Consider the following 22454-nt stretch of genomic DNA (forward strand, 5'->3'; position numbering starts at 1 on the left):
GAATGCAGTATTTCCATAAAACCCCAAACCTTCAAGATTAAACTAAATTAGGGCAGTCCCCCTAATGCTCTTCAGAAACAGACCAGGGCAAAAAACGGACTTCTGAGGTGATCTGTCAGCCTTAAAACTGACATTTTTAACAGTGAGATTGTTGCAAATTAATTTGTAATTTTCTTCATATGTATATTCTAATTAACTGTCGATCACAATTGTGTCAGTATTCTGTCATCAGATTAAAAATGTTGTGTGTTTTTCTTCCTTTTTCTGCTTTTACTCTAAAAAAGAAGCAACAACAGGAACATGTCAACTCAAATTCTGAATTACAACTGGTTAGCAATTTTACTTCAAGTTTCTCTTGGTGGGGGGAAAAAAAACTTTTATTGAAAGTTTCACTGGGAAAGACTTCTAAGCTTCCAGATGGAATTTTTAGTAAGAGCAAGTGAGATAATGATTCTGAAATAGTCTCACTTGAGATGTGGGAGTTTCAGATTTGTGCTCCTGCTTTGCCTGTTCCAGGCCTTCCCACGTCTTGCAGAAATAGACTAAGGACTGGAATAGAAAACTGGTATCTGGTTTTCTAGACAAATTAAAATTTAACTATTTATCAACTCAAATGCTCAAAAAAAGAGACTGACAGAAAGCCCTTCCTGATTCTTTTCCTCTGCAAAATGTTCTCTGTTTCATAGTAACTATTATCCAAGTGCCATGTATATAGCACTGTAACACCAAACAATTGTGTTTCCTTTTCATTCATCTCGTAGCAACTATGTTCAGAATCCTTTAATGCAACACTGTCACATACACATTTTGGATTTTATTGTAACTGATTTAAGCAGGTATGTAACACTGTCCCACCCTAGAAATCTGAGTGAAAATGGAGTAAGTTAGCTTGAATTGTATAGCAAATAGGATGTTTTAAACCATCAGCTTTGGAAGTGCTGCATGACTTCAGGGATGGCAGCATGAAAAGGAAATATTAAATAGGTAACCTTTTAAAGACTCTCTGTCCTTATTAAGTAAACGAGACTACTGAAAAAGTACAGCCTTAGCTGTCACAATAAAGAAATGAAGTGTAGCTGGCTGTTACAAAAGGCTCTGTTCCACAGAGGTTCATCTTACCAATGTATGACCTGGTTATTGACTTGGCAAAGAAAAAAATGTGGTCTTAGTTATTCAGTAAACGGCGAGCTGGCAAACCTTGGGGTACTGGTTTAGGGTGTTAAAGTGTTAAGTCCCCTCAGATTAATACCCTTACTCAGTGCTGGAAGTTTCTGTTCCTGTAGAAGTGGCAAAGCCCCAGCGCAAAGCCCAACAATTTAGGAATCTTAAGAGCAGTTGTTTTGGTTGCTCCTGGAACCTGGCTGTTCATGCCTGCGTGTCCTCGCTCACTTGTGCTGGTACAAGTGGTGAAACTGTTGAAACACAGAGTTAAATCACGCAGAGAGAACAGAAACTTTAAAAATGCATGAACTGGAACACAGCTGGGAGCACTTTCCTAGGCTGGCTTAACAGGTTCCCAGCCTTGGCTGCTCATGCTGCTTCCCACACTGTTGGCTGCCCCCTCAGTTGTCACAGGGATGTCTATGCAAGTTGTGGTCATGGAGGCAGTCTCAGTTACATGTACAAATACATGTGGAACCCTTTCAATATGTATTTTTTAATTCTCACAGATCTCAGGGACCCAATTCATTGCCTGGCCCACAAAAATTGTGCTGGTAGCTCTGCTGGGGGAATTATAAGGTGGGTAAAAAGGCCAGGGGTGGCATCTCTTTAGCCACCTCAGAAAGAATAACTTGAGGTTACATGCTAAGGAAAACAGCCACATTGTAAAGTGGCAAGGGAGCTCAGACAAATCATCATACTGTTTATTTGTGGACATCATTATGGAGAACAAGAACAACAAGCAACCTCCGCCCAAGGCCAGTTTACCAGACAGGACTCCCCTCCTGCAGGGCCTGTTCCAGGAAGGGAACACGTTCTGCTCCACATCCTGTGGCAGTACCCCAACACCTGCCAGAATCTGCTATCAGCCCTTGACCAGAAAGGGAGTGCCTTTCTCCAAAATCTTGCACTTCTCTACAGCTCTCCAGTCTTCACTTAGTAACCTCCTTCAACCAAGTAAAAACCCAGAATATGTACACTTTCCCTGAGGCAGGAGTGTTTTTGCAGAAATGTTTGTGACTTAAGGAGCTGACTGAATGCAGTAACAAAATTCGGCCATGTGTACAAACTGGTGCTGGAAATCAGAAGAAATTCTAGTACTCAGACCTGCGAGGAGAGGGAATAACCCTAAATAACCAGAAAAATTAATAAAGGCAAAAATCTAATTACTCTTAAGTTAGAACACAGTTATGAAAGGAATTACGGAACAGCAGGGTCTCTGATGTTTGTTTCTCTCTACATCCTTAAGGTCATTTTTTAAATGATACATTTAAGGAATGTCCATAAAGGTGCATGTTACTTAATGAAGCTACTGAAACGGTGTGAAGAGCGGCGCCTTTGACAGGGAGAGAAAGAGAAAGCGACAAAATGCAAACTTCTGCCTTTTAAAATCTCAAGCCAGAGCACGGCCATGCAGTCGGGGCTTCCAGTGTAATTGAAAAGAGCCTCTTGTCTATCACAGATCACACCTGGATTGTAGGGCTTTGTCAGTTGTCAGTCTGTACCTCGCACGGCATTTACCCACTGAGCACAAACGCGGGCAGGGACGTGAACAGCCCGCCAGGTACCGCGAGGGACGGGCGGGCCCCGCCGCGCCCCGATCCCCGCCGTGCGGCCCCCGCGCTCGGCGGGACTCGAACCCGCGGCCGCCCCGCTGCGGGCGGCGCAGGCGCGGTGCCGGCGGGGTCCGCGGGCGCGCAGGGGACGCGGGTCCCGCGGGGCGGCCCCGGGATCGCGGTGCGGGATCGCGGTGCCCGCCCGCGGGGGGATGTGACGCGCATGGCGGCAGCGGCGGCGCTCCCCCTGCGCCGGCAGGGAGGAGGCGGCCCTGCGCCCGGCGCCGCCTGCCCGGCCGCGCCGTGACCGGGGCTGGGCGCTGCGCGGCCCGGCGGTGACAGCGCCCGCCGTGCCCGGCGCGGGGGCGGCGGTGCGGACCGGGGGTGCCGGTGTGCGCCGGGCGTGCCGGAGCCCCGCGCCGCGTTCCGGGCGGCCTGCGCAGGGCCCCGCGGGCCGATGTAGGGGACATGCCCTGACGGGACGAGGAGCGGTCGGGCGCCGCCTGTCAGGGCACAGCTGCGCCAGCGGAGCCGCCCGCGGCGGGTCGGCCGCGCACGGCGAGGGCCCCCCCGGGCACCGCCGCGATGGCCGGGGCCGGGCTCTGGGCGAGCATCAAGTCCCTGCTGCGGAGGGGCGAGGACCCGCTGTTCCTGAACGACTCCAGTGCCTTTGACTTCTCGGACGAGGTGGGCGATGAGGACTTCCCCAGGTTTAACAAGCTGCGCGTGGTGGTGGCGGACGACGGCTCGGAGGCGGCCCCGGAGACGCCGGTGAACGGGGCACCGCCGGGGCTGCCGTCCGACGACGAGTCCCTGCTGGAGCGGGACATCGCCCTGCGCAGCGCCCGGGCCGGCCGGCCGGACCCCTGCAGCGGCTGCAGCAGCCGGCGGGAGCGCTCCAAGCAGAGGAAGGTGAAGAAGCGGCTGGCGCTCGCTGCCATCCTCTACCTCCTCTTCATGACCGGGGAGCTCATAGGTGAGTCGGGGGCCCTTTGTGCCATCCCTTGGGCGCGGTGCCTCACAGGCTGTTAACGCTGCTCCGGCCTTGGCTTGAAGTATTTACTGAGAGAAACCATCAGTCCTTTAGAGAAATCAGAGACATTAGCAGCACGTTCAGAGTAGTGAGAGAGAATGAAGTCCAACCTGTATTTTCAATGAAAAAATTTGCAACTTCCCTTGCCCTAATCTGTCATCAAATATGTTAAATATGCATAAAATATGTATTCTTTTGTATGTTTAACGGCTTTTTATTTCTCCTTGTAAGTTTCTCCTATAAGTTTGTAAGGTGTTTTTAACAAAGGAGAAGCAGATGAGCAATTTCATTCTCAGTATTGTTCAGTTACTTCCATAAAATCTCGCTGTGTTTGCAATATGAGAAGAGGGAAATACACCAGATTCAGCAATACACAGTTACTTAGAACTGAAAAGATGTGTCCTGAGCTATCAATAGCAATCCAGTGAAGAAGCCACTCTCTGGACAACCTCTTGATCTCCTTCTGTGCTCTTGACTAGCATGTGCTCCATCCAGACATAAATCATACACAGTCAGTTAAAGTAACAGATATTTTAATACTTCCCATTGGAAAATATAAGAGGTACCAAGTAGTTGGATTAAATTATTTGTGGGTTTTGTTTGTTAGTACTTGCAGAAGTATGGTGGGTTTTTACCTGAAAATGAGTTCCTGTATAAGTACCTGATTGTTGTTGGTCAGAAGAATGAATCTTGTGCTCAAGCTCAGCTTTTATTGCTCCCTCCTAATGGCTCACAACCAGGTGCTGTGCAGGTGGAGGAAAACCTGTGAATTATACAGCAGTCTGTACCCAACAACTGCTTTATCCAGCAGGCTTGTTGCAGGCTTGGAATAAAATTAAATGTGAAAGCCCCTGGGATGCATAGATTAGCTGTTAAATGTTATCCCTTTGCCATTATCTAATAATTTTTACAAAGTTTAATATTTATCTTTTAATCTCTGTTCATTTACCAGTATGCATGTCTTGTTACTGTCTGTCTTTTGGGTACATCCATGCCATTCAGTGCAAGTGTCTGCTCGGTGGGACTCAGCCTCCTGAAGAATGCTTAAATGTTCCCATGCTCTGTCCCCTGATTTGGAGTCATGGGGACCATTATGCAGTGCCAGTACATTGATATGTATGTTGAGCCAGGTCTCTCTGTAGCAATTAATTGCTTTTAAATTGCTTTAATTTCAACATTCAAGTCTAAATCAGAGCTAATCAGATGAATTATTTGCCATAATTCACAAAAAGAAAAAAAAAAGAAATGTAATCATAAAAACTTTCTGAAAGTGAAGAACAGAGGTGCCTCAGGTATAGTAACATGGGACCTACACCCTCCTGCTCCACAGCTATGCAGTTTTGGTCACTTGTTTGCTCGTGTGAAGTGAACTCATGCTCTTGGATGCTTGGTCCTAGGACAGCTCTGAATTATGTTTTTGAGACAAACTTGTATGAGATGGCTAGGAAGCAAAATAGGGGATAAATAATGTCATTTTTCCTACAGATGTAGGAAAAAAAATCCTTAGGAGAAATGTTCTGTTTTTCAGAGAGAGACCAGAATACTGTGTCTGCACCAGTTTTATTTGGGGCCTTATTTCAGGAATGTGGGTTAATGGAAAAAAAGTGGTTTTGTCCTTCAGCATATCTCAGTGTGTGGTTAGTCATTAATAACACTGCCACAATACATCAGCTTATCATGGATAAGGTGCTTCGTGCCAACCCTGTTGTGGGGATTTTGCTGAATGCCTGCACTTGCCCCCTGGCTCCATGCTTTTTCTCTGGCTGAGGTTTTGGTTCAGCATGAACTCAGGTTAATTTGATAAGTAACAGTGTTGTATCTTATATGTAGACACCCTTTAACCTGAGAATGATGTTATTTGGTTTTATTTATACCAATACCAGAGTTTTGATGTACACTGAACTTAGTTCCTCTGAAGGGCCTCTTGCTGAATAATATGTCTGTGCTGTTGGCATGTTGATGCTGATCTCACTGAGTGTGTGTTTGGGGCTTTGGATCTGATTCACACTGTTGTAGACCTCTCCATAGCTAGTGCAGGGAGAGCTCTGAAAAAAATAGATATTAACAGTAATAGTGCTCTCTCATCACTGTCACATCTCCCATAGAGTCAGGGTGGTGGATTTGTCTGTACAAAGCATTGGTGCTGTAGTGAAGGTTTGTCCTCCTCAGGTGCTTTTGCCACCCCTGTTTCGTTCTTTGGGCACAGAATCAGAGAGCATTGAGACCAGACCCATGAAATAGTCAGGCATCCATCTTCCACAGAGAATAAATAGAGGGCTTGAGTATCTCTGTACTTTTGTGGATCTCGACCTGAATGACTTGTCAATAGGGCAAGTAATCAGCAGCAGAAGAGTAACTAAAGATAGAGCCCTCCAGTCCTGGGTCAGTGCCCTACTTGTTTAATTTCTTTCGCTCCAGCCCTGTGATGTGTTCTGGCTGGTTGGTTTCAAATTTTGGAACTTTATGAGTTGATCTAAAGCTCAGGTATTTGGGAAATTCTGTTTGATCATATAGGATATTTTAACTGACTTCTTTCTATGACCTTTGACAGATTTGAGTTTCTGAGAAGAAGACAGAAGGCCCTCTCAGACAATTAATTTGTTCAGTAAAAATCTTTCTGCTGTCTGTTACTAATGTCAGGATGAAGGAAATCTTATTTCAGCAGCTTTTTTTTGTGAAATCTTGATTGGCATATTTTTTTCAAAGGGGAGCCAAGCTCATTACTCCAGCCTATCTCAGTGTTTGTTGTTTAATTTGATGAACAGTCAGGTAAAAACTTACACTTTGTGGAAACCATTTTGCATCAAGAAAAGAAAATCATACCACAAAACCTAGTTAGCTTTTCTGACAGGGTTTTGATGTTTTCAGATATGTTTGAGGATTTTTAATTGATTGTCCTTGAGAAGAACTGCTGTCCTTCACAGGTCACTGAAAACAGTGGTGAACCATCAAGCTGTCTATTTGTAAAGGTTATACATGTCTTTTTTTCTAAGTTGCCAATTGTGTTTAAATAGCCCCTAGGCAGTACCTTTAACCAAGCAATGAACTTTTGGGAACAGAGAACCTTTGATTTCAGAATTCAATAAATGTCAATAATGTTTTCTTAATCCACATGTTGCATTATGACAGCTTTAGTACCTGAATTCCTTCTTTATCATTTTATTTTGAAAGGCTTTAAAGGTGAGAGGCTGGCTGAAATAGAATTGACTCACCTTAGACTGAAGTGATTCTCAAAATTAGTACTTATGAATTAACATACATACTGTAAATAATGATACGTGTAAACTGCTGAACTGAATGTCTTTAGAAATAAATTGTTTTTTCTTTTCTGTTGACTGTAAAAGAGGCTGAGTTGCACTTTTCTAAGTATTTTTTTTTAAATTATGTGAGAACACAAACTAATTCAGAAAGGAAAGCCGTAAGTCATTTTACTCAAAAAGCCGCTGAATTGCTAAATCTTAAAAACTCATTGTTTTTGAGCTGCGATGGCCTTTTGGAGAAGTTCAGAAGAAGAATTTGACTTAGGATGGGAACTGGTTGAAATGTGGTGTATTTGTAGTTACCCACAGTACAGCAACACTACAGCAGCAGCCGTGCTGTGCGTGTTTGGCTGGGGAGGGGAGAGTAGCTCTGTCTGCAGGTGTGCACATACAGACACCCACAGCCACACACACACAGGTTTTATGATCTTAAAAACAAAGTTGTGAATTCCTCTTTGCCGTTTCCTCGTGGTCAGCCTCTTCACTAAGACAATTTTAATTGTATATAAAGATTGCTTTATTTGAAACGTTAGTTGGAGCCTCAAGCCTGCCAAATGGCACCCAAATGGCACACCAGCTGCATGCTTCACTCGGTACAAATTTACAGGCTGAATGACAATCTCAAGGTAAAAAGAGAAACCAAATCATAGCTGAGCTGACACTGAAGATGTGATCTTTTCTAAAATGGGCTTACCTTCAAGCATATGGAAGACAACACAGTCTGTCCTTGATTCCCCTTTGGATAAGGGATACTTAAGAGAGAGGTACATTGTTCAAATCTCTCACCATCCAGTAGTGGCATTAGCAATTGAATTGGAACAAAGATATTAACCTTTGATCTTGGGTTATTTGTCTCAATGCAGCTCATAATTACAAGAAAAAAATTATGGTAATAAATAACAAAGAAGAATGCTGTGCAATTGAAAGTCATTGCATGCAATAGATATTGGCAGAACTCACACAATCCTGCCAGGACAGGGAATAATGAAGGTTAAAAGGTATTTTAACAAAAATAGAAAGGGGGCAGGGTAAATTTCATTTTTATTGAGTCTTTGGACTTCTGTCCCTGTTCTGAAATATCACAGTGTTTAACAGAGGTAGGATCAATTGATTAAACACATGTGCAGTAATATATAGAGGAAAGATACAAAACTATTTTGGGCCTCATCTTGCACAGGTTATTATACAAGTAGTCTCTGTGAGAATAACAGGAGTGAATCCTTTTTATGTTACTCTTAATAGAAAGCACACTTGACTGCACTTTTAACTATGGTAGCTTTAAATTACAGCATGGCATTTTGCTTGTAATAGCAACCCCCCCCCATTTAGTGATTATAAGACGGGCTCTCCTGCACTTAATGCACTGTTCTGAAAATAAATAACTGTCAGCTGTGCCAAGAGGATATTATCTGGAATAATTAAAAATGTCGTGTGTCCTGACTGTTCCAATTTTATTTTCAGGTGGCTATGTTGCTAACAGTCTAGCAATTATGACAGATGCACTTCACATGTTAACTGACCTTAGTGGTATTATTTTGACCCTGCTTGCTCTCTGGCTGTCTGCAAAATCTCCAACAAAGAGGTTCACTTTTGGATTTCATCGCTTAGGTATGTAGATATCAGATTTTGCTATTAAAGAGTATTTTAAGCAACAACTGTAAAGATCAGCAAATTCTAGAAGAATAAGTAACTAGAAAGAAAGTAGCAGCAAATCTAAGAATTGCTTTAACACCCTGACTCTTAATGCCCTTTCACTGGCCGTTGTGGATATACTGCATAGGTAGTATTGCCACAAGGGAAGAGATAAAAAACCCTCGTGGCTAAAAGTTTGATGGCAGAGTTTCATTCCCTGGGAGCAGGATGAGTCTGTTCCTCTCTGTGGAACTAGGACTTGGCAGAATCAGAGTTAAATTCTGAATGCTTGATTCATCTTCATCTTAAAGAGGAAGGTTGGGGAATTGGATACGTGATCACATTGTGACTTCCTGCAAATTAACCATGGCCTAAAATGTTTAAAAAGGGTTCAGAGGAGGGAAACTGTTCCGAGTGAGAACAAGGGTGGCTGCAGAGCTCTGTTTCACAGCCTGTCCATAGTTAATGGGCTGTTGCATCAGCCCAGGCCCCTGTGCACCTTTGTGCTTTGGAACTGAGGCTGCTGAGCAAAAGAGGGATACATTCTTTGTACTCACTGCTGTACCACTGTTACTGCTCCTGTGACACACTGAGGAGCTTGTTGGTGCAGGAGCTGTGCACATCAGTCTGTTGTTGTTCACAACAGATTATTGCCAGTGCCCAGGATTTATGAAGTCTCGTTGACTTCAGCAGAATTGTGACACTGGAAAAAGGTCTTATTCAATGTGAAAAATGACATTTTAATCCAGAACTAAAAAGTTATGTAGAACATATTATTAGAGAGCTGTGCCCTGCCCGAAGTCACATACATCATTCCTCTTGCATTCCCCAAACCACACAAAGCTGAGGTCAAAATGTCCTGTGGTTTGCAATACAGCAAGTTATTTAACCTCTGCCTGGTTTACGTGTCTGTAAAAAGAAGTATAAACAGAATTATGAACTAAACCTTGGAAGGGTATTTTCAGGATTCATTACTTCATGTTTGGAAATGTAATGATGATACAGGGTGTTTTCATGTGGTTGTGAATCTGATATAATAATTCACAATATACAGCTGCAGGTCTTGTAGACATTTTATCAAAATCTTCAAAGCTTTATTTTTCATGAAATAGATAATTTCTGGTGTCACATTTTCTACCTGTGCCCTATACATTCTATAGAATACATTTTTCAAGGAATTTCAGTCTTATGTAGTCATTATTTGCAATTCTTATTTTGGCTGCTAGAACAGCAGTAGAATTCAACAACTCCATCACTCCTTGTCATTTGTCATCAGTTAGTCACTAATGCATGAATGCATAACTCTGTACACTAGCAAAGCTCTTTGGGGCTTTAGCAAGAAAGCATTAGCAATGCCAGCATTTCCCATTACAAACTTTTCTTTCATGAAGTTTTAATTTTGCCATAGGAGCTCCCCTAATACTGAAACCTGACCTTGCAGGTAGGCCCCTGGCATTTGCTCATACTCTCCAGAAGGATGTTTGCTAGCATTTATACATACTTTAACCCTATTTCAAAATAATTTGAGTAGTTTATATGTCTTTGTAACTTTTCTAAAACCAGATAGCACATAAATTAAAAATGCCATGGCCTAGCTTAAAACAGGAGTTTATCTTGGGAAAAATAAAAGAAACTTACTTAACCATTAAAATCTTTTTCAGTTCTGTAAATTTTCACTGACTTTTCAATTAATTTGCAGGCACAAATCCCTGAGGATTCCTGCCATCTCATTTTCTATATCTCTTTTTCTTGTCATTTTACTGCCAGGAAAAGTACTGACCGGACTGATCCAGTGGTGGTCCATGGGCTCAATCTGGCCAGTAAAATTAGTTTGTATTGCCTACCATCTTGTCCCTGGGAGAAGCTACAGGGAGCAGCCTCTCAGTTCTGCAACAATTACTCCTTTTCTGCTGCCCAGTCCAGTAGGTGGTCAAAGACTAGAACGGGTTGTGGAGTGTCCACAGCTGGAAAAACACAAAACCCTGCTGGAAGGAGCCCTGATCAACCTGCTGGAGTTTCCCTCCTCTGAGCAGGACTACACAGTTCCCAGGGGTTCCTTTCTACCTCAGCTATTGTGCTGAGTAGCAGCAGTGCCACTCTCTCTGGAGGAGGATTAGGGCCTGGGGCTGGGGGGGGGAGAGTTTCTGTGGCTGTAGTAAGGAAGAGGAAGCAGGTAAAAGCTCTACCAGGGACCTCCAAAGAAGATGGGATGGTTCAAAATTGCTGCACAGAGTTTTTTTAAAAATCCCATTTGTGAAATTTATATGCCTGGTTTTAGGCATCCCCAGTCTGAATGCCATGGCCTGGGGGCCCAGTTTCACACATCACTGAATGCTGGCAATGGAACAAAGCAGTTTCTAGGGTATATCCTTGCTGTAACACATTTTCCCAAATAACCTATATGTAAGAAGCTTGTCAGCAAATAATATCATTTCAACAATAGCTTAAATTCCATGTGAGAGATGTTAAAACATGACAGAATGTTAAAAATAGGGTACAGATTGGGCATCTGTCACAGAAAAAGATGTGGAGTGTTTGTTTAAAGCTGGGAATATATGCAAGAACTGTCTCATCACTGACCTGCTTTACATTAAGTTCAAGATAATCCATACGTACAGTAGGCATGAGAACATTCTAATGAACAATGTTTCTGGTATTCATTATCATTTTTGCTTGTAAAATGATGAATTTTCAAACTTGTTCCCATAGACATTGCTTGGTAAAGACAACAGACCTATTACTTGTCTAGTCAAATTCCAGAGGGAAGTTAGTACTAGTTTTCATTTATTTGAATTCTCTTTGGATGCACATTATGTATGCTCCATCTTCAGTTTTATTCCATTCTCAGTGGTGAAAATGAGGCTGACAGATTCAGGAATGGGTTAGAAAAGTGAAGACAAAGTAATGGAAATTGCAGTCACGTCTAAAAAGGATTGTATTCTTGAAGGCAAAAGTAGTTCTGTTTCACCACCAAGCGTAGATACCTTCTTTTCAGCAAGACACCGAGCAGATTTAAGCATAGATACGGAACCTGGCACTTTTCCATTGCTGCAGAGACAATGTTAGTAATGACAGAATCAGCCAGTCCACTGAGCCAGTGCACAGTTCATTTCACAAGAAGTGAAAGATCTCAGCACAAATGTACAATGCTGACACGACAGTGACTGTGGAAGACCCTGCAAGGAAAACACTGACTTCCATTGCAGAAAACATGAGTTTAGATTGTAGAAGCACTATATGTTATTTCTCTGGTAAATGGTAATGTGCTATGGCTTCAAAAGTTTTTTAAAAAGCACTCTGGAAAACCTTCTAAGCAATGTAATGTTAGTAATCTGCTGACTTTGTAAAGAAGGCTGCCACTTACACAGATATTTCCAGGATTTTCAGGTTGCTCTGAAATCATCTGAGACAGTTGCCTTTCAGAGCCTTGTTACTGCCTGGTAGTGCTGGTACTTGTCCAGGCACTGACACACCACCCAGCAGCTGAATGCATTGGGGCGAGTTTCTCCTCCCATAATGATGTTAAAAATTCAGTGTATGGATCAAGTGATTTTGGTGATATTAAAATGCTGATATAGCTGCATGGGTCTTTTTATGTCATATTCAATAAATAAAATTAAAACACTTCTGTGTTAGAAGTGACATTTTCTGCAGTAACCAAAGTTGGTTACAAAATGTACATGCTGACAGATTCAAAGTGGAGGGAGAAGTGAGGCAATTCTCAGATGAGTATTCTCAGAGCTGTGCTATAGCCAAGAGCAGAATTTTGCCCTTACTGGGGAATAAATCAGGGCAACATGTGTGGACCTAAGGGGAAGAACAACCATTAAAATTTCAAGTAAATTAATTCTAACTCTGATCTTTGAGTTCACACAGGAAGGCTGAGGTCCCACTGATCCATCTGGCAAGTGACAGTAATGAGCATTACACATAATGATTACAGATTACTCAGGCATGGCTGCAGATTTGCATGCAGTACAATGGAGTGAGCATTAAGGTCTTCCCAGTGCTTTTTGCAAAGCCCTATATTAACTTGCTTATAACTGAGACAGTTGTTAACTGGGCCAGTGTTTTCTCTCTCAGCTATCTTGCCTTTTTTTTTTTTTTAAACTTCAGTTGCAGCAGGGTAATAATTTTAAGCTAGAGGGTAAAAGTATGTTTATGATAAAATGAATCTAGTGACCCATTTAGGAATACTTGTATTCTTTGTAGTAAGACCTTAAAACTGTAGTGTAGACTCATCCTCCTCAGGTTTATGTATGCTGTTACCAGCCCAATTTCATGACTGAGGCAAACAGCACAAAAGGTCCTGACCTGTAGAATATTCAGACCTGTTTACCTCACATCTGAACAGGAGGAACCTTGTAGAGAGCTCTCACCATTTTTCACAGATGTCAATGGCAGTGGAAGGTGCAGTGCAGTCAAATAATTAGGAGTTTTTATTAACTTTCTAATTTTATCTTTATTTATTTCCTTTCGAAAGTCCCTGCTGATCAGATAAAATTCGTACACCAGAATATTGGTCATAATGCTCTTACTTTTGTGAAATATGAATATTTGGTAAATATTAGATAATGTTAAAACAGCATGTCACACCAATAGATATACTAACATTCAGCAATCCTTTGTAGCTGATATCTGCAGTAGGTAATGTGTATGTGTAGAAGCTTAGAACTGTCATGTCTGACAAGTTTGTACTGTTCAGTTCCTTTATCTTTTTATAATTTCTTCTCCATCCTAAATACAAAAGAATATATAAAAGTCATTTCTAAATCCAGCTTAATACTGTGGACACTTGAAATCAGGCCTTCTCTTATTTGTAGGTGTGTTGGTGATGTTTGAGATCACCTGTCCTCCTCTCCCCTGGGCACGGCCTTTGCCTGCAGCTTCTCAGGCAAATGTTCTGGCTTGTCTGAGGAAGTCAGGGTCATCACCTCTGCAGAAGTTTTCAGAGAAGACATAGTTTGAGGGATATACTGGTGGTAGGGAAGCATGAAGGAGTTGATGAGAACAAACTCCATTTGTTAATCCTACTTTACAAGTGTTATTTACCACTAAACATGTTAGTTTATAGTAGGTTTTATAATACTCATAAAATCATTAAAACGATTAAGGCTCTGTCCATGTTCTAATTTGGAAATAGAAATAGATCTGAGACACATTTTTATAATGTTGTTTCCTTTCTTTTTGCAGAAGTACTGTCAGCCATCATTAGTGTATTGCTGGTCTATATCCTTATGGCATTCCTCTTGTATGAGGCTGTTCAAAGAACTATCCATATGGACTATGAAATAAATGGTGATATCATGCTGATCACAGCGGCCGTCGGTGTTGCAGTTAACTTAATGTAAGATCTCCCCTTCTCTCCATTAACACTCATAAATGTATTTCTGAATAAGCTGCTAATTCATTATTCATGGCCTGTAACTTTTCACATGTAACTTTCCCATGGGATGTAATTTTGCTGGACCTCTTAAATTTTGTAAAAAAGACAAGAAATTATGCTGAGTGTTACTTTTTCAATTATTTTGTTTAAACTGAAAGGGAAAAAAGCAACAAAATTTTAAGCTATTAGAGAGCATCCAAAAGAGGGCAATCAAGATGGTGAAGGGCTTTGAGGGGAAGCCGAGTGAGGGGCAGCTGAGGGCACTTGGTCTGTTCAGCCTGGAGAAGAGGAGACTGAGGGGAGACCTCACTGCAGTTACAACTTCCTTGTGAGGGGAAGAGGAGGGGCAGGCACTGATCTCTGCTCTGTGGGGACCAGAGACTGGACCCAAGGGAATGGCCTGAAGTTGTGTCAGGGGAGGTTTAGGTTGGACAGTAAAAAAAGGTTCTTCAACCAGAGGGTGGTTGGAACAGGCTCCCCGGGTTGCCAGAGCTCAAGATGTGTTTGGACAATGCTCTCAAGCACAGGGTGTGATTCTTGGGGATGGTCCTGCGCAGGGCTCAGAGTTGGACTTGACAATCCTTGTGGGTCCCTTCCAACTGGGCATATTCTGTGATTCTGAGAAAACCCACCCACACACCCAACTCTAAAAGCCTGTTTCTTGGAGTGCTTTTCTTCTTTCCCTTTCAGAATGGGTTTTTTGCTGAATCAGTCTGGCCACCTTCACTCTCACTCGCACTCCCACCCTCACTCTCATGTACCTCAGTCGAGCTCTCCAAGCACAGCCCACGGCAGTGGCCATGGACATGGCAGTGGCCATGGACACAGCAGCCTTGCTGTGAGAGCAGCATTTGTACACGCCCTGGGGGACCTGGTACAAAGTATTGGAGTGCTCGTGGCTGCCTACATCATACGCTTTAAGGTAAGGAATGGCTGCTCTTTGAGGCAGCGTGGAATTCTTTTAACTTAAACTCCAGTGATTAAATTAAAAAGGGACCTGTTATTATAAGTATGAAAAATAGCTGTGATATTTTATTATAAGCTTCATACATTCATGCAAAATAAGCAAAACTATCTCTACTACATGTTTTGTAACTGTTTGAACAAAAAAAATTCATAGAAATTGAAACTAGAACTAACTGCATTTTCTGAGTCACGTTTTTGTAAGTGAGCTTACATTCTTTAACACTGTGGAGTTTCTCTTGCAGCCAGAATACAAGATTGCCGATCCTATATGTACATATGTATTTTCCATACTGGTGGTTTTCACAACAGTTCGAATTCTCTGTGACACGGGAGTTATTATTCTGGAAGGTAAGATCTGTGCACAGTCTGCAGTACTTTATGTCAAATACCAGAGAGCACTGGCACTTTTTTGACATCACAATCACCATTTCTAAGTGGATTGTGCCTGGAGATCTGTTTGTCTTGCTGCTGCTTAGTCTGTTGGTTCTTTATGGCTCATCTAAATTGCTGCAGTGTTCAGGTGTGTTTGTCCTCTGCCAGAATGACACCAGTCCTACCTGTGCTCCCACTTTGCCATCAGGAGGTGGAGAAGTGTAATACATACAACTTTCCTGTGTGTCTGCAGTGGCTCTCAGCTGAACCAAGTGAACCTTTGCCCAGACTCAGTTCTACACTTTCACTTCAGTTCCTTGTGAGGCTGAAGTGGATGTGGATGCGTGTAAAAGGAGGAAGCAAGCTTAGACCAAATGGCTGGACAGGTGGCTCACCTCTGTCCTGTCTTCCCCTTTTCCACAAGTGCCTTTGTGTTACTTGCGTGCTTCTGCTGTTACCACAGGGGAAGCTACAAGTAAAGAGTGGTGTAAAAGAAGAAATAAAATAGGGAAGAAAAACCTGAACATAGGCGAAAGAATCTTATCTCACGCAGAGGGAAAGATGCCAGCAACATTCTTTGCTTTATCATAGCTTACCTGCCAACTCTTACTGCTTGATCTAGTGCTCTTACTTTATGAAAGTGATGTTAGGGCTGGGAGAAAAATGCTAGGTTTTAGCTGCACCTTCCTAGCTGTCTCAAGTGAATTATTGCTGACTTTATTATGTTACGAGGTTAAATCTGAAAACTCAGAATCTTCACTCAAGTGCATTTGCTGTCACTTAGGATTAAAAAAAAAAAAGGCAACAAAATGGAAGTTCACTGAGAAGGCAAAACCAATGAAATTTGCTCAAGAATTCTTAATTAGCTCCAAGGCAATAGCTCAGATTTGGCTGCAGAAAACAGATAAGACAATCTAATGATGTATCAGATTCCAGCTGTTGTGAGTTGTTGCTGTTTGCATAGGTATCCCAGCTGTCGTAAAAATCCCCTATTAATGATGGTATTAAAAGTGATGATACATGGGCTTTATGCATGGCAGGGAATTTTTCCAACTCAAATTCAGGATCTCCAGAGAATGGACTTGCATTTATATTGGAAACTACTTCAAGGTCCTTGAAATTGGTCCTTTTGGTGTCAATTTCAACTTAAGTTTCATCATTAGACCAGGAATGCTAAATTAAAACATTAAATAGCTTTGTTACACAAACAATGAGATTCTAGCTTTTCATAAAGATTTATAAAGCAGAGTGGAAGTTTGTCAAGAGCATGATGTAGATATGAGGATTTAAGTCTGTGTTTCCTGGGAAAAAGGAAGCTGTACAAATAATACCAGGCAGTTATTTATCAGCTAAATAACTTTCGATGGTCTCCATGGGAAGGCAAATTTTGTTTCATATGAGACAATCCTAGACACACAACTTTCAAAAGAGATGGTACTGGAACTAACATAATTTAAAAGAAAGTAAGGCATCAGGTTTGGAGAAATCATGCAAAAAATGAAGAAATTTGAGAAGCAAGTATATATAAAGAAACTCCATAAAACTGGAAGATAAACAGTAAAAAGCTTTTATAGAAATAAAACTATTCAGTTTATTCAGTCTGTTTGTATTAGTTTTTGACCCATGTTGATCATCTAGAATTTTGATTTTGTCCTTTGTACAGATCAAGGGTGGTGGTGGGAGGCTACAGAGGTGCTGCAACTACTGAAAATACCAAAAGGACTTGATCAGAGCAGTCAGTGCTTTGCAGAGGTGACACCCTGTAAGATGAAGTCCTGTGAGTTAATGCTGCAGATGGATTACTGTGAGCATGTGAACATCATACCAGTTACCTGAAGAGAAGTTTCAGGAGACAGGCCCTGGTGTTCTTTTTCCTATATTCTGACCTTAGAGTCTGGTCTAAGCAGCTGGGGGTTAGAAGCTGCAGTAAAGTTGTCTACAAAAGTACATCATTCCAAGGGATCTAATGCTGGCTGTTGCCAGAGAGTGGATTCTGGGCAGGACAAATTACATTTGAGACAGCGCTGCAATTCCTGTTCAACTTCTGTGTCCATACAGGCCAATTTCCATATTATTTTCTGCTAATAACATGGAAGTTACTTATCACTTCCAACAACATAAATTCTATTTTTTTTTTGGCATTGAGTACTGTCATGAAAGGCCACTGAGAGTTTCCTGAAGACAGAATTAATTTTATCTCTTGTTTGGAATCACAGGAGTTCCAAGGCATTTAAACGTGGACCGCATCAAGGAAGACTTGATGAAAATTGAAGATGTTTATTCTATAGAAGATTTAAATGTTTGGTCTCTCACTGCAGGAAAAACAACTGCCATAGTCCACTTGCAACTAGGTAAGCTGCTGTATAGCATAATTCTAAATTAAATGTAAGTGTAGGAAAACCCCCACCACTTTCTCTTCGTATTGTTATCTAAGTTGAACCAAGAAATATTATGCTGGGGTTTTGTACAGTGAGGAATAAAACCTCTTTGCCCAGAAAGACATAGTGTAAATGAAAATTGGGCAAATAAAATACATTCATACCAAAACATCCAGTACAGATTCTCTGGGTAGGGGTAAAAAAGCAACACACAGTTTTTCCTCGGAAGTTCTCTCACTTGCCTAGGGAAACAAAAGAGGGAAGTTCTAACATGGAACAATCTGACATGTGAAAAACAAATGTTTTGCCAAAACATATGCTGATTTACACATCTGACTATACCATGAATATTAATCCTTAGTGAGAAAGCTTAGGTTTTGGGGAGATGGTGTCTAACACATACAGTTTTACCAAGAGTTGAATCTAGTTGGAGAATATAGACCTAAAAGTGTAAAATAATAGAGAGAGAGTACATAGTGACCACAGAACAACATTAAACTAATAAATGAGCGTGAACAAAGATTATTGTAGTTGGTAACACTGTGATACATTTGAGAACAGGTGGATTGTCTGAGTTTCTTGGATAGTGAATTTATTGCAATTTCCTTAATTTTCCAGTTCCTGGTAGTTCATCTAAATGGGAGGACGTTCAGTCCAAGGCCCGACACCTGCTGCTGAACACCTTTGGAATGTACAAGTGCTCTGTCCAGCTCCAGAGTTACAAACAGGAAATCAGCAAAACCTGCGCAAGTTGTCAGAGTTCCAGTGCCTAATTTCATATGTTTTGGGAACTGCTGCCTTATTCTTTACCTTGTAGTCAAAGACTGAGAGCAATAAATGCAAAATGAAAATTCTCAAATAGTAACCATGAATATGTGGCTTTGTACCATGGGACATGCAGCAGGGAGAACTGGTGCTGCAGAAAGTACAGTGGTTGCCCTACGGAACGTGTGTTTTACTCTCTCCCTTGTACTGATTTATTCAGTTTATTATGATTTTGAGACAAAGCTGTTTTCAGATTATTGTTTACAAACTGCAACGTGGCTCTGCAGATACCTCACAAATTACGGTCCAATATTGTCCTTTAATCATTACGTACCACAAAGTACCTGCACTCCAAATGGAGCATCAAATATTCAGTATTTCAATCAAAAGTCTCTTAATGCTGACCCTACCAGGGTTGCACAATATGTCATGATCCCCAAATTCATTGTTCAGTATTTTTGCAATAGTAATTTCCATACAGTATCTTAAACTGGAATGCATACAGTGCTAGTTGAATTCTTGTGGAAACTGTCCCTTTGGAGACACTGCAAAATACAGAATTTACTGTACCCACACCAGAAAGTTAGCTTTAATCTGGGCATTCAGAGATCCAGACAGGAAGATCTTTGCCCAGACTTGTGGTATTTAACTAGAGACCCAACACTGGACCCAAAGTGTTTTAAGTGATCAGTTATCTTAATGTATTTTAGAATAGGGTTTATACATTAGAAACAGGTTATTTATTTTACAAAGTTTTGACTTGTAAGATGACTTTATTATAAATAGTCTTGAATGTCTAAACCCATCATTTGATTCACATTAAAAGGCCAGTTGCTTAGCATGCACTCTAATTGTAATTAATAAATGTCCTGTAATTGATAATTTTTCCATAATTGTTCTGTTTTAAAAGAAAACTCAAATGTTAGAAATGATGCTTGATGTGCAGATGCTCTCCAATGCAATCTGCAGACATGCCAGAGATGTGCATCCAACAGGAGAGTGGGGAGCAGGAGTTTTGGAGATGCACTATTCCATCAGTCACGGGTCTCTGACCTTTCCACCTTTGCTCTGAGCACAGCATGGCAGTATCCTGCCAGGAATGCCACTGCAATAGCAGTTCCCACTACTAAGCTCATGAATAAAGCAAAATCCAAGCAAGCTCAGTAACCTGATGGTGTTGGACAACAATGTCATAACAACCTACAGGGGCAGAAAGGCCTTTTTGTATTTGTAGAGATGAGGCAGCTGAAAGGACTGTTCATTCATCTGGGCACCTCAGAGTCCCCGAAGCTGAATTGTTTGGCCTCATTGTGGAACCCCTGTACTTTGAATGTACACAAGATATAAATCTTGACACTAAGCTGTCCTACACCTGCAAGCTCAGATTTATGCCTGCTTGTGAAGTCATTGGCATTGAAGGACTTAAGGGCGGCAAGAACACCTGCAAAGTTTAGAAGATGGGAAGAACTTGGCTTCAAATATTTTTTTTTGTTTATTCTGGACTTTGACCTTTATGCAGAACTTCCACTGACGTCAAAAGTAGTTCTCTGTGTGGATCAGAAAGGAAAATTTCTGCCCAGTTATGGATATTGTGATACTCAGCTGTGAATACTTAAGCTGTTTTCTGTTTCTAGAGTTTCACATATTCATCAGGCTGATTTGTACCTGCAATTGGTGGTAACAATCTTGGCTTCTTTTCTTCCCTTTTTGGAGGTAGGGGTCACATGCTGAATTTTTATTGGTTAAAACTGGCAGCACATTGTGAATTTGGACAAAGTGCACGTAACACTGGATTGTGTTTGTATCTGTTCTGGCAAGAAATGGGAATACTTGAGTCCAGCATGGGAGCTCAGGCAGCTCAGAGGCAGAGCAGCCCTGTGCTCAGGAAGGTAATGCTGCAATACAAACACTGTCATTAATTAAGCCATATCACAGTTCATGAAAAATGTGCATCCCATCCTTACAAACTTACTGGGAAAAAAAACCAAACCACAAACAACAGGTATTTTGCACATACTAATACTCAAATGGGTTTTAATTAAATTGGGGTTTACAGTTGATGTAATTAGGTGTTGAAGTACAGTAGACATGTATTGTATTTGCAGTTTTTTAATAATTTACTACACATTTGTTTAATTGAAGAAAAAAGCAGAAGTGTGTTGCTTTGTTGTGGGTTTTATGAAATCAATTATTAAACTTCGCATTGTCTTATAAAATATTTATTTGTATTTCTCTCTCTTGTCATCTTTGAATTCTTACAGCAATCTTTGATTCTTATAGCAGCTGTTTTTTGAAATGTCTGAACACTCAACTCAGTGTGGAGATGCTGTATATGGAATTAATTAAGTCTCCCTCTTTAGTCAGGACAGTTTAAATCTTGTTATTTCTCTTGCAGTAAATACACTTTTTAAAATATAAACTGATAAACAGTGGTGAAGGATCACCATAAAGCAACTGGCAAAACATTCTTGAGACCCTATAATCACCCTCGAGGGGCCTTTGTTGCCAAGGTCTGTAGACTGAAAGTTCAGAGAAAAGGCAATAGAATATGAAATGACACTAAAGAATAAAAGAAGCAGTAACTTTTTGTAGATACTGCAAGATCATTCTAAGTATCAGCTTAGAAATAGTCTTTCCAAGGAGATGTCCAGCACATCTAGATTATTTCACATGGCTAAGATAATTTACACTCTCCTACACAGTTTTCTTTCTACCAAATCCTCTGCTTGAAATGAAAAGGCATATACTTGGCAGGACTTCTCTCTAACCAAAAGACTTGGAAGATGGACTTTCCAGAACTAGTATCCCTGCTTTCCAGAGCTGTGCTGCAATGCTCTTGCTGACTGAACAGATGAAATCCAGTGAAAATTCTGCCACCTCTGAAAGTCTATACTGGGAGAAGGTTTTTCCTTCTTAAATCTGTGATTGTCACCCATCCTTTTTTGAAGCACAGATAGAGTTTTGATGACAACCTACTCACATGAGTCAATACAGCATTTTCATATGGAGTAGACTGCAAACCCTCACATCCCACTCTTCTATTCTGAAGTGTCCTTATCCTAAGAAGAAAATGAACAGAAACCTATTTTGTTTCTGAATGTTTTCCTTGCTTAGTGCTGGTTTGTGTTTTTTTTTGTTGTTGTTTTTTTTTTTTTTCCTTTTAATTGTGTTGACATTTAGTCTTTTCAATACCAGCAGCATTTCTTTCTACACCAGCAGAATTACCATTTAAAATGTCATACCTCAATCTGGTCTTCAATTATTTTACTACTGTACATATCTGCTATTTCTTGCAGAATCACTCCCAACTGGGAAAATGACTAAGAAAAGCAGTAGGCTGGCATTTAAAAGTGATTTTCTGACATAAACCCAAAAAGCCCAAAAGACACCCATCAACTGATGAGTGGCAAGTCTTTTGTTCAGGTATTTTGGCAGAATCTCATGAGGACACTGTACTGATGTTGCACAGAGAAGGGCTATTAAGTGTTATTTCTCTCTACAGATACTACAAGAGTATAATAAATGAAAAGAAGTTGTTGGGTAATTAGACATGATACATACTGCAGCAGCTTCCTAGAATCCAATAAACTAGTCCATTGCCAGAGAAGTTCCCTTGGGATCTCAAGGGAAGGGGACAATCTACTGTAAATACCCAGCTAATTTCCCTCTATCCACCAAAAATAGCTTTATCAAGGTCTTTTTCCTTGCTGGTTGCTCCAAACACATTGCCTTGTTCCAGGGGTTTGCACACCCAAGTCCAATATTACATTTCACCAGCCCTTTGCTTTGTGCCCCCGCTCTCAGCTTGCCTCCCTCTGTTTTCTTGGAGTGTTCTTCCCTCTCCACAGTTTCACTAATAATGTCCAGCTCTCACTCTGTGCACCTGCTGCTTATATGGTCACCAGGAGCTTCTCACACAGCCCCAGGTGTGAAACACACCTCAAG

General features: G+C 41.2%; 1 protein-coding gene across 1 annotated transcript; it reads left to right on the forward strand.

Annotated features, from left to right (window-relative positions):
* The first annotated feature begins 3108 nt into the window (after positions 1-3108).
* On the forward strand, positions 3109-20720 carry SLC30A4 (solute carrier family 30 member 4). The gene is made up of 7 exons (XM_032699913.1): positions 3109-3693; positions 8472-8618; positions 13836-13989; positions 14719-14950; positions 15237-15342; positions 17583-17717; positions 18363-20720. Exons 1-7 carry the CDS (start codon positions 3303-3305, stop codon positions 18515-18517), a joined length of 1320 nt encoding a protein of 439 aa, XP_032555804.1. The 5' UTR covers positions 3109-3302; the 3' UTR covers positions 18518-20720.
* The last annotated feature ends 1734 nt before the right edge of the window (positions 20721-22454 follow it).

The sequence above is a fragment of the Chiroxiphia lanceolata genome, chromosome 12, assembly GCF_009829145.1.
Source record: "Chiroxiphia lanceolata isolate bChiLan1 chromosome 12, bChiLan1.pri, whole genome shotgun sequence".
NCBI classification, from domain to species: domain Eukaryota; kingdom Metazoa; phylum Chordata; class Aves; order Passeriformes; family Pipridae; genus Chiroxiphia; species Chiroxiphia lanceolata.

Bases quoted from the DNA above. Each gene is read 5' to 3' on its own strand.
- SLC30A4 (XM_032699913.1), top strand. From the start codon at position 3,303: ATGGCCGGGGCCGGGCTCTGGGCGAGCATCAAGTCCCTGCTGCGGAGG. The intron at 3,694-8,471 runs GTGAGTCGGGGG...TTTTATTTTCAG, and splicing joins CATGACCGGGGAGCTCATAG to GTGGCTATGTTGCTAACAGT. The intron at 15,343-17,582 runs GTAAGATCTGTG...TTGGAATCACAG, and splicing joins GGGAGTTATTATTCTGGAAG to GAGTTCCAAGGCATTTAAAC.